Here is a 12,953-nt window from a genome sequence, read left to right as displayed (position 1 = left end):
TTATTAATATTCAGTCCTTAAGACATAAAACAGATGAATTATATATTTTACTAGGAGAACTTGACTTTCCAGATATTATTGCCATACCTGAGCACTGGTTAAATTTTGATGAGCCTGTGTTTGTTCAAAATTATACCACAGTAGCCAGATTTAATAGAACAAATTTATCTCATGGAGATACTAATGTCTTTAAACAACGACTTTTCCGATGTAACTAGGTACAATGCTTGGTACAATGATTTGTTATCTGAAAAAGTATTCGAATTTTCCATTGTCCACCATGCTTATGACCTTTACATTATTTGTATTTATAGAACACCTGACTCTGACGTGCAATTATTCTGTCATAATCTACTAAACTTGCTCGAGTCCCTGCCCCAAAAAAAGCAAAAAATTAATTTTGTGTGGTGATCTTGATATTGACTTTCTTAGTGTATATGCTGCTCAGGAGTTTCTTCAGTTCATTTTTGATCGTTTTGGAATAGCCATGCATGGAGACTTACCTACCAGAATATTCAAAACCAGTTCTAGTACTATAGACTATGTTGTGTCATCTTTTGATCCTCCATCGCCTGCAACGTCTTTAGCTCGGGTCTCTCTGATCATGCAGCAGTTTTAACTGAATTTTCGAAGTCCAAAATCAAAAATGCCCCTCGTAAATTATGCCGTATTTTTTAAGAAAAGAAAGTTCAGCCACTTATGTAAAACAACCAATTGGGATACTCGCTCTTATTATGTCGACACCGAATTTTCTATTTTCGTAAAAACATTAACCAGTCTAGCGTTCAAATCCGTTCCTCTTAGGCCTATCAAAAATAAGCATAATAAACCTTGGACCACTGAAGGTATATCTTCTAAAAACATACGTTCATTATCTCACTTAAAAAAAATTCTCAGACAGAATCTTCCAAAATTACGTAAAACTATACAGAAAATTTATCATAAGACTATAAGAGCCGCTAAGGACCTTTATTATAATAGGAGAATAGTCAATTCTGGTAATGTTGCTAAAGAAACATGGTCTATTGTGAATGATTTGAGAAACAAAGCTCCTTCGTCTAGCATTATTTCTACCTCACCTGAGAACCTTAACGATTATTTTGTAAATGAAGCGGAAAACTTAACTAATACCGTATGTCCTTCTCATGATCCACTTTCTTATCTCTCTCATGATAATGTAAACTTACACAGTTTCTTTTTTTCGCCCGTAGTTTTAGAACAGCTTCGCAGTACAATTAATACCTTCAAAAATAAATCTTTATCTGGGACCGACGGGCTAACTTTAAAAATGTTTTCGAATCTGCCAGAAAGCACTTTGAATCACCTAGGTTAGGTTAGGCTAGGTTGCTGGGGTTTGGGATCATATTTGATCCCTCACTCGGAGGCCTTGGGCCCATTACGATACCCCTGTATTGTTTTACCAAATCTTCCTCTCATTCTTTCTTTGCGTTAAAACACTTCCAGCTCTTTGCAAAGTTCCCGATGTCGCTGATGTTGGCTTCTGCTGCTTCCTCTAGTCCCTCCAAAAAACCTTGCCCTAAAGTTTTAAAGCGTCGGTATTCCAGTCCCGGACAGTGGCACAGCAGGTGCTCTATGGTTTCTTCTTCCTCTCCGCATTCTCTACAGTAGTCGTCGTCGGAAACTTTCCATCTTACGAGGTTTACCTCCGTGGGACAGTTTCCAGTGACGACACCTACAATTATGCGTATTAGGTCCTTTTTGTGCTCTAGTAGTTGTTTTGTCTTTTTGCTATCTACCACTGGCTGTAGCGCAGTCGTCACGTTGCTGCCACGTGTCTTGCTGCTTGGCTTTGATGGCAGTTCCTATAGCTTCCTTCAGTGTGTTGATCGTCACAAGTGGTGGGTCATCTGCCACGGCCTCTCCCCTGGCCCCGTCTTTGGCGAGTCTGTCTGCTTCCTGATTGCCCACCACATTGCTGTGGCCTGGCACTCAGCACAGAGTAGCCCCGCCCCGACCCAGCCAGGACAGTGCTTCTCGGCATTCCATCACAGTTTTCGACCTCACTGATTGCATGGTGATGCTTCTTAAAGCGGCCAAGCTGTCAGAGTATAACACTATATCCCATATGTATTGGTCTACCAGCAATTTTCTCTCGTATACATCTAGCCGCTTCCTTTATGGCGTAAACCTCTGCTTGTAGAACATTACAGCCATCCGATAGCCTCAAAGATGGTCGGATGTCTAGTTTCTCTGAGAAAATGCCTATACCTGTGACCCCTGAATTTGCGGAAGCATCTGTGTAGGCTGCTATCCACCCCATAGCTTCCCACCATACTAGTGCTCCATAAGTGATGATTGGTCTATACTATGCTAACTATAGCAGTGTACATCCAGTGTATAATGTACGGTTGCAGACACCATCTCTTTCAAAATAGTTTTCTACATGCATAGAATGCATTTCTTCCCTTTATCAGCCTTTCCTCCGTCTTCCTTTTCCAGGAAAGCTTCGAGTCCAGAATGATTCCTAAAGATTTTGTCTCTTTAGCAAGTAAAAGTGTCTTCCCTTCCAGCTTTGGTGGCGTGAACTTGGGTATCTTGTATTTTCTTATAAACAGAATGAGTTCGGTTTTGTCTGGGTTGATACCCAAATCATTCCTTTTTGCCCATTCCGTTAACTTCTTCAGAGCAGATTCCATGATGTCACTGATCGTCTGCAAGTCTTTGTCAACGATCAATATTACCACGTCGTCTGCATATGCCTTTATCCTAATTCCCTTCATTATCAGAGAGGTCAGGATCGGGTTCATTACAATCAGCCACAGCAGAGGTGATAACACCTCTCCTTGTGGCGTGCTTCTTGTTGCACACTTTTTGGCTGAGCTGTTTCCTATCTCCGATGTGATAGACCTGTTCTCTAGCATTTCTAACACCCAGTTGATGGTTAACTGCTCTACCTTTAGTTCCCCCATGGCTTTTTTGATCGCCTCTGTCTTTACATTATTGAAAGCACCCTCTAGGTCTAAGAAAGCCACTAATGTGTATTACTTATCCCTGAGGGATTTTTCAATTGTACCTACTACCGAATGCAGAGCACTTTCGACTGACTTACCTTTAAGGTATGCGTGTTGCGCAGCTCATTGCTTCTCAATATCTGTGGTCTCCTTAATATGTAGATCTATTAGCCTCTCTAGTGTTTTCAGTAGAAACGATGCTAGGCTAATAGGTTTGAAGTCCTTAGGTAAAGAGTGGCTTGGTTTACCTGCCTTGGGTATGAAGACCACTTTTACCTCTCTCCACTTCTTTGGAATATGCCCCAAATATAGGCATTCCCGGAAGATCCTGGTTAGTAGGGTATTGATGCTCCTTGGAGCATCTGCATCAGGGGCGGATACAGAAATTTATTTTAGGGGGGGCCCAAATAAAAAATAATGCAAAATATGCCTTTTAGGGCGCCATTTTTAACCCAAAAGGTAAAAAAGGCTAAATTAACGAATTGCCCATGCTACCCTCTCCTCTGTGATGGTCCTGTTGATCTTCTCCCTCTTCTCTGCTTCGTCCCCTGATGCATTGTCGTCTCTCGACTCTTGTCGATCGATTTCGTTTGGTTCAGGGTCCTTGCAGCCTGGGATGTGGGTCTCCATTAGAAGATTGAGGGTCTCGACGTTGGATTCAGTCCAAGAATCGTCTGGTCTCCTGATGTTGCTTGGTACCATCGGTTCTTTGGACAGTACCTTCCTCAGTCTGGCCGCCTCGTTTGTGTCCCTGATGGACTCACTGAATTCCTTTACCGATACCCATTTAGCCTCTCTTATTTTCTTTTTATATTCGTTGAAACACTTTCTATAAACGTCCCAACTTTCTTCCGTTTTCTCCTTTTGTGCTTTATTGTATAGCTTCTTTATTCCTGTCCTAGTCTGGCGTAACTCCGCGTTCTACCACGGTTTGGTGTTTTTACGGGGTCGGCTAACAGGGCATGAATTTTTAACAGCTCTAATAAACACTTCTCCTAATTTCTCAACCGTATTGTCTATATAGTCGCGATTCGATTTCTCCGGCATATGGGTTAGCGGCCCTTCGCTAGAATACCTATTCACGAGTTTCTCATATTTACTCCAGTCCGTCTTTCTAGGATACCTATAGGGTTTAACAAGCGGGACTTCTCTTTAATCCTAAAGAGTAATCTCCTATGGTCGGAGAAGGATCTCTCCAGATCAACTCTCCAATCCTCGACTATCAAACCCCGTCCGTCCGTGGTCAAAGTTAGATCTAAAACTTCCTGCCTAATTTTATTTGCAAACGTTAGGTTATTAGAAAGTATAAAATCCATTATTGGCATCACATCCTATCACCAACTGTTGGCCCATTCTTCTGGCTTCTCGAACCAGATTTCGAACCGCTTCCGGCGGGGGATTCTCTTCGTCATATGGCATGTATGCTGAGACCAGTAGAAGTTTGAACCCCTTTTGGTTCTCGCACGTGGCCACGCTCAGATCGTTTGTGCTGCAATGGGATAGCAATGTAAGCTTTAGTGCTCTTCTTGCTACTATACACGCTCTTTTTACCTGTAATCAGTGTGTGAAGTAGAATGTATTCTTTTGACCTCACTCCCTGGATTTTGTCTCTTGCGATCCATGGTTCCTGGACTAAGACCACGTCCACCTTCTTTTCAATCATGAACAGCATCAAATCCTCCGTTGCGGCCTCACCAAGGCTGCGGGTGCCGCAACCCTGGTTGACTTGATGCCATTCTTGCCGTTAGGAAGCCTCGACTTTAGAGCCTCGAGACCAAATTTGATGCTTCCTTCCGATTTCCTCAAGCGATCTAGTGATGCCTCGTCAATGGCGATCACTATATCCCTTCCTTTTCCGTTTGGACTGGCGACTGATGAGACTACCCTCCAGTCCTGTGTCCATAGGCTCTTATTTTGTCTCTCCAAGATCTTCATCGTTGTCTCATCCTTCTCCGGGACTGGAGGAGGGATCCATAATGAGATCGTTTTTCTTAGGGGCAGTTGCGATCTGGGAATGACCTCTAGTCGGGCTCCTGGCCAGATGTCGTTGCAGTTGCGGATTACTTGCGTTAGGAAGTCTGTCGACAACCTGTTGCTGCAACCCACAACTTTGACACCTTTCTGCCATCTAGCCCCGTCAAAGATCACTTCCCCATCGCTGCCTCCCTCCTTTTCGGCGATAGCCATCAGGATCCTCGACTCAACCGCCATCCACCTTTCGGGCGTCATTTTGCCATCTAGATCAGCTCGATCAATGACAGCGATCTGACATTCGTCCGGCGAATCGAAGCTAGTCGAGGGTTTAGCCCTTTTTGCTTTGGTTTTTTGGGGTCTGCTGACTTTGGAGATACCACAATAGCGTCGGACCTGAAGCCTTCTCACCGATTTGGAGGACGGCTTCTCCCCTTCCTCAGGAATCACCTCCATTCTGAATCACCTAACTACTTTAATAAACATGTCATTCTAAAATGGTATTTTTCAAAAATGTCTTAAGACGGCAATAATCATTCCTCTGCATAAAGGAGGAGACAAAGATGAAGCTTCTAACTATCACTCAATTGCACTCCTTCCAACGCTATCTAAGGTCATAGAAAGGTTGGTTAAAAGAAGGCTGGTATCTTTTCTGTTTAAGTACAAAATACTTACTGAATATCAATACAAATTTGTTTTCCCTCCTTAATAAAGTTTACTCCAGCCTAAATAACCATCATTCTAGAGCAACAATTTTCTGTGATTTTTCTAAGGCGATCGATTGTGTAAATCATAAGATCCTAATTAATAAACTGCAGCACTATGGGTTCAGGGGAACATCTCTCGAATGGTTTAAGTCGTATCTGAGCAACAGAAGTCAACTTGTGAGGCTGGATACCACGTTGTCTTCTAGGAAGCCAATAGAATGTGGAGTACTTCAAGGCTCAGTACTAGGCCCTATTTTGTTTCTTCTTTTTATTAACGACATTGCTAACATAAACATCAGTGGCAAATATGTCTTTTTGCGGACGACACTAGCTTCACTTGGAGCAACAAGGACGTCAAGGCACTTTATAGGATTATATCAAATGACTTAATCACCATTAAATCTTGGTGCGATTCGAACCTCCTGAGTCTCAATATTTCTAAAACTAAAGCTTTGTCGTATAAAAACTGGCTGCAGCCTTTTGTACTTAACAACACCACCATTGACGTCGTAAAATCTGTAAAATTCTTAGGGCTTGTTGTAGACAATTCTCTGAAATGGGACATGCATATCGAAGCTTTGTCGAAAAAATTGAGCTCTGCCTGTTTTGCATTAAGATCTGTTTCTAAGGAGCTTAACTTGTCAGAACTGTTTATTATACACTTTTTGAGTCGCACCTCAGGTATGCCCTTCCATTGTGGGGTAAGTGTTGTGCGACTCAATTTGACCCATTATCAAGCTCCAGAAGAGAGTTGTTCGATATTCACTGGGACTAAACAGCAGAACTCATTGCCAGGACTTTTTTAAAAAATTAATAATATTAAATCTTTCTTCCTTATTTATATTTGAATCCGTTTACCTAATACATAAGCATGTATCAGCTTCTCAAGAAAGGCCATCTCACACTAACCCACTCAGGAACGCGGAGCAAGATCTTTATCTACCTACCCCATGCTCAGAGTTAGTTAAAAGTTCAATATTATACAACTCGAAAAAATGCACAACCACCTGCCACTTGAAATCAAATCCATAACATCATTTTCTTCATTTGGCAAAGCATTGAACTCTTATTTACTAGACAAGGCTTTCTACGCCGTAAATGAATTATATTTTGATAATCGAATTTCATCTTGTAAACACTGACTTAATGTTTGCTATTGCTATATTTACCAATGACATCGAAATTAATTTATTTAGAGGTCATTGATATTTTACTATAAACTAGCTAAATATTTTTGAATATTATTTTTATTCTTTTGTTCCTTGACATTGTAAACATTTATAAATGTTTATTTTAACAATAAGACTCACAATATTATTTGTATAATGTTTTGTATTATCTTTTGTTTGTTTGTTTGTGTACCTTGTTTGTTTACTTTGTTTGTTTAGTTTACCTTTGTCTACAAATTGAAAATTTTTTTGACAATAAATAAATAAATAAATAAATATTTATTCATTTTAGCTATTGATTAAATCGGTGTAAGAAATTATGTAGCTATAGAATGTTGTTTCGGGAGAGTTGTATATCCGGAAAGTTGAGTTATTGAATGTTATTGCACCCAACAACGCCCTAATTACGCTCTCCTTTACGCGTTAACATTTTTTTGGCCAATCTTATTAACATTTGAAATTGTCACAACAAGGACAAGGCACCTAGTTCTAATTCTTTTTCACTTATTTTTTACTACCCGAAACAGCGTTACATCACACAAATCTCGTACCTGAGTGTTTAGTGTTTTATAGTCTTAATAACTGCATTAGCAAAAATCTAAAATACTTAAATATTAGATATTATGACACAACCACGATTTCAAAATTGTCTTAATGACCAACATGACGGCGCGTGGCCGCTTGAAATAGGTAGGGATAATTTCTGATTTGTGCCGTTGAAGCGCTGCGGTCGGAATTTGTTGAAATTAAAAGAAATGAGATACACCAAGTCTATACCGTGTCGTCACCGACGCATGGCTAGGATCCATCACGCAGTGGCGTGCATTACATATAGGCAAAAAAGCATTGCCTACCCTTCCATTTATTCAAGACAGACGCAAAATAAAAATATATTTATCTGATCAATTTTCATTATATATCTACCTACAAATCCTACAATGCGACCTACATTGTTTTATTTTTCTAAATAGTAAGTTAGTATTGTGTTTAATACGGTTGCAAAGCCAGAAACATCATACAAAACAAACGCCACCTGTTCAACGTCTTATTATTACCTAAAAAACGCATCCCATTATTCGAAATCGAACGCACGGCCGCAACTTAACATTACATAGATATGGACAAGCAAAAGCAGTGCGTTACCGCAGCACGGATGCACCCAATGTCTCGATGCCGCCGATGCGGTATTGCCAGTTCCGATGTTATTACAGAACTATGTAAGAAACAGTCCATGTTATTTCATACGATCAATTTTAAATAACTGTGTTTTAGAAAGATTTGTATTATGCAGCAAATTAGAAATTTACTTGTCTGTCATCTGTATTTGTTTCCAAATGATTTCATTTATTATTTTATTTTACTGTAAAATCATTTTTTAGGCAGTGATAATTGGCAATCTGGCACTATTGTATACGGTTATTGTTTTAGCTAATTCGCCAGTCGTTGAGTCGCCTATCGGGAAGAAATAATGATTGAATGATAGACAGATTATTCGTTTTGCATCTATAAATAACTAAATTTATTTGCTGTTATTTGAATTTTCTTTTGTTTGAGTTTAAAGTTAAAATACGTTAGACAGAGTAAATTTTATATATGTACATTGTACATAAATATTATGTAATACATAGTTTTTTTTCTTAGTTTTTTCATATTTTTGATTCTGTTGCCTACCCTACTGTAAATGGTACTGCACGCCACTGCCATCACGGTATACCGTGAATCATCCTTAAGGGCCCGTCCAGACGAGCGACTCGGTCGCGCCACGCTGAAGCGCTGCTAAGTGGCGTATCCTGGCCACTCTGCTGCGCCACACAGTGGCGCTACAAATCGATCTGTGTCGAAGGCCATTTTTTATTGACTAATGTATACTCAGTAGTGAAGCGAGATGCTGACTAATTTAAAAGTGGCCCGTCTAGACGAGAACACGCGACCGGTAGTCGCGATTCGCGGCGGGGACCGGCGCCCGATCGCCACTGACGCGCCACCTCGCGACACAAAATCGCTCGTCTGAACGCCCTTCTTAAAGATATGTGTGATATAATGACAAAACAATGCGAACCACTCTGTAGTGCCACGCAGTAGCGCTACTGTGTCGCTCGTTTGGACGGGCACTAAAAGCGTTTTCATGCACACCGGCAAAATCAGTGCCGGTGTCGGTGCCGGTCCTGAAATCGATTGCAATATAAATATAAATTAGCTCCGTCACATACTTCGATCAGGTAAAATAGTCGTGGTCCGGCAAATACAATAGAACGACATTGTTCCGATAGTTGTATTGAATTCTATTGTGTTTGGCGGAACACGACTATTTTACTGCATCGAAGTGTATGTGAAGGAGCTAATTTATTTATATTGCAATCGATTTCAGGACCGGCACCGGCACCGATTTTGCCGGTGTGTGTGAAAGCGGTCTAACGCAGTTTCTGAACCCGACAATTCCGGCAATTAATATTTAGTTACAATTTACAATTTTTTTAACATCTACAATCTAAAATAATTGTAAAAATTTAAATAATTGGTCATAATTACTCAATTGGTCATAATTATTCAATTGGTCATAATTACTCAGTTGGTCATAATTACTCATATGACATACAAATTACTATTTCTTTTTTTTATCATCAAAAATTAATTTAGGACATTAAAAATACAGTACTTAGTATACTTCCGTAGAAAAAGATGGCGCAAGTAACGGAAGATTAAAAAAATTTTGTGTACCCTGTATCACTAACTAATATAATATCAAATGACCGTTTAAAACTACTACTGACTACTGACATTCTCCGTAATCGTGAAATTTTACAAGACGAAATGTCGTTTAAATATTAAAAATTAAAGGGAAGTCTACCACTTTATAAAAAATATTTTATTTATATTTTTTTTACAAAAAAAATAACAAATGTTATTTATGATAAAAGAGACTGAATTAGTATAAGCGATACCAAATTAAGCTTTTAGTTACGTAATCGAGAGTACGATTTTTTAATTCATTATTGCCAACCATGGACATATTCGGCGCCACACCGCAACCGGGCTGACTAAACGGAGTTTAAATTTCCCGCTGGGGATTCAGGTGGTAGCTCTGCTGTAAAAAATGCCAAGTTGCGACATTTATTTGTTTATTTCCTGACATTGTCATTCGTTTTGACACTTTAGTTTTGTATTACGGGTTTTTGGTTTAAATGAATTGTGGTACTTTAAGCTTAAGAATTTTTACTAGCAGACCTTGCAGTCGAACATTGGTCTTCTTAAAACCTCTTTTAGCGCGAAATGTACAAGACAGCTTAATAGCCGTTGTAAAAAACTTATAGCAACCTTATATAACGGTAGTTTATATCGAAATGAAATTTTAGCAGCGTAACTGAAAGCATTTTATAAAAATATATAGAATTATACAGGGTGTCCCAAAAAAAAGTTACACATCAAAGTTTCTTTTTTTCTAATGGAACACCCTATATATTAATTGATTTTCGGATTCTAGAAAAAAAAAATAAGGGTGAGTTTTATTAGAGAAGCATAATACCTAAAATCCAAGAATTTTGATATATTTCACATTTTGTGAAAATGAAGAGTAAATTTTAAATTTCGGTAACAGCTACCTAAATTTTAGTTCACCTTGTATAGCCTGATATTTAATTACAGTAACCATTGTATGTTAAACCAAATTGAAATTTGACCCGAAAAGTTATACAGGGTGAGACAAAATTAATAAGGAACATTAGTCACTTTTATAAGAAAGTTACACCTTTATTTTAAATGGAACACCCAGTATATTTTTCCGGTGTTCAATGGGAATTTGTATATTTTCAAAATATTATTAAGGTTACCTACCCCTCAGACAAAGATTTTCCTAGATATTTCAATTTTTATGAGTTTGCGTCAGTAGATCTTTTTTATTTGAAAAAATCTTGGGTGGCTGTGTGATATACCTTTTATTAATTTAACAAAAATTAAAGATTGTAGAGTAAAATACCAAACGGTAATAAAAAAGATACACGTTTAAAACATATTTTAATTATTACAGAATTGAAACTAGATATAAACCTATAATTCTGTGGCAAAAATTAGCTACATGAAATGAAGTGCTCAAAATGCTTTTTATTTCCTGTTAACTGCATAAAATGATTGTCTTTTCAAAAGGATCTTTTCATTTTGAAAAGGCATATGTCGAGTTCTACCTTGAAAATCAGCTACAATAATTTCTCTCAAGCTGTCGACAATAGTTGGCCGAGTTTTGTAAACAGGTCTTTAACATATTCCCATAAAAAAACACAGACTAGATAAAATCAGGAGCATATAAGTATTCTATTCATTACAAACTAATCGAATCATATCAATTCTCTCTGATGTAGAATAAACTTACATTTAGGGCAAATTTCTGAGAATTTTTTTTTATTTTAACTGACACAAAATGATTCTCCATTGAATATCGGAATAATATACTGGGTATTCCATTTAAAATAAAAGAGTAGCAGGCTTTTAAAGGTGACCAATGTTCAATATTAATTTTGTCTCACCCTGTATAACTTTTTGGATCACGTTTTAATTTGATTTAAAGTACAATAGTTAATTTAACTACCTATTAGGCTATACCGGGTAAATTCCAATTTAGGTAGCTTTTATTGTAATTTAAAAATTGTTCTTTATTTCTAGAAAATCTTAAATATATCAAAAACCTTACATTTTAGTCATATACCTCTTATAAAACTCACCTTTATTTTTCTCCCAGAATCCGAAAATCAATTAATATATAGGGTATTCCATTACAAAAAACACAACTTTGATATGTAACTTTTTTTGGGAACACCCTGTAGAATCTTTATATTTTTAAAAAGTGCTCTGAATTAACCTACATATGCTCACAAAATTTCATTTCAATACAAACTGTCGTTCTCCTTGGAGCCCCCGCGGCGTATGAGAGGCTCGTATATATAAAACAAAAAATTAATTAATTATATATACCCTGTATATATAATTAATTAATTTTTGTTTCCTAAAATATGTTGGTTAAAAGAAAATATGTAAAAATGGACAACGCTGTGCCGGTCAAGCTTAATCACGTCACTAAAAGTTTATTTGGTATGATCTATATATTAAAATTAGCTTACCCTTACCTCTTCCACTTCTCCCCACAAAACGGAGGTCGTTAAATTTGGCTACTTGGTTTTTCATAATGGCCGTTGCATTTCTTAATTCAGCGCAATAGTTTTCGTCATTTCCAGCTTTTACTGTTACCATCGTTCCATCACCCACTTCGCCTAAAGCCACTACCTTGAAGGCGACTGGCAAAGTCTTATTTGATCGCCAATGTGGAGGTAATACTGTACACACTACATGTGGACAACCTGTACGTACTAACTCCCCAGGGTGTTCAGCCAACAGACCATCTATGGTTCTCTCTGCTAGCATTTCAGCAGTTAAATTTGTATATTTCAAATCATAATGACCTGTTGTTGAACTCACCTCGCCCGAATGCATTACAATAGAATTTTCCTTATCCAAAAATCGGCGAAGTCCAAATTATATTCTTACTAGGTAATAATTTGATCAAGCAAACTGGCAAAATGACTTAAAATGACGTGTGGAGGCGACTGTAAAATGCAAACATTTGATTGATGCGTATCATTCCATCTCTTCGTATATGTTTGGTTGTTTTGTCACCACATCTCATTTGGCCAATGCATTGTCAATTGATTTAATTAAACCAAATTGCAGCGATGGAGTAAGAAATTGATTGAAGTCTATTCTTAACTATCTTGTTTTAGGTAAATATTTTTCTGAGATATATTCGCTTCAGTAGGCAAATATTTACGTTGCATGTTGATACAAAATTTCTGAAAAAATACAGAAAACATAAATTAGTGAAGTAAAGCAAATAAAAAGAAAAAATTGTAATTCACGGCACAACCCTCAAGATATTAACCGTATACACTAATGTAACTGCCTTCCGAAGTCATCAGTATGGTGCGAATCGGCAACGATGAATTAGTGGATCCTAAGAATTAAAAGCAAGAAAGCAAACGGGAGCCTAAAGCTCCAATTTGTATCCTAGACCTAGAGTCACCCAGGCTTGTGGGCTTCGTCCAGAGGTTCCGGTTTTATAAAAATAGCGTGTATAAATTTAATTTAGTCAC

General features: G+C 37.9%; 1 protein-coding gene across 1 annotated transcript in view; it reads right to left on the bottom strand.

Annotated features, from left to right (window-relative positions):
• LOC115887579 (runt-related transcription factor 1-like) overlaps nucleotides 1-12,558 on the bottom strand; it is a 101,517-nt gene extending 88,959 nt beyond the window's left edge. The window contains exon 1 of the mRNA XM_030907041.1: nucleotides 11,934-12,558. Coding sequence (XP_030762901.1) covers nucleotides 11,934-12,297 — 364 coding nt within the window. The 5' untranslated portion in view covers nucleotides 12,298-12,558. The remainder of the gene's footprint in view (nucleotides 1-11,933) is intronic.
• Nucleotides 12,559-12,953: the final 395 nt, after the last annotated feature.

Source organism: Sitophilus oryzae, unplaced genomic scaffold, assembly GCF_002938485.1.
Source record: "Sitophilus oryzae breed Bouriz unplaced genomic scaffold, Soryzae_2.0 scaffold_578_pilon_pilon, whole genome shotgun sequence".
In the NCBI taxonomy this organism is placed as follows: domain Eukaryota; kingdom Metazoa; phylum Arthropoda; class Insecta; order Coleoptera; family Curculionidae; genus Sitophilus; species Sitophilus oryzae.
This window is presented reverse-complemented; position numbering and strand designations above follow the sequence as displayed.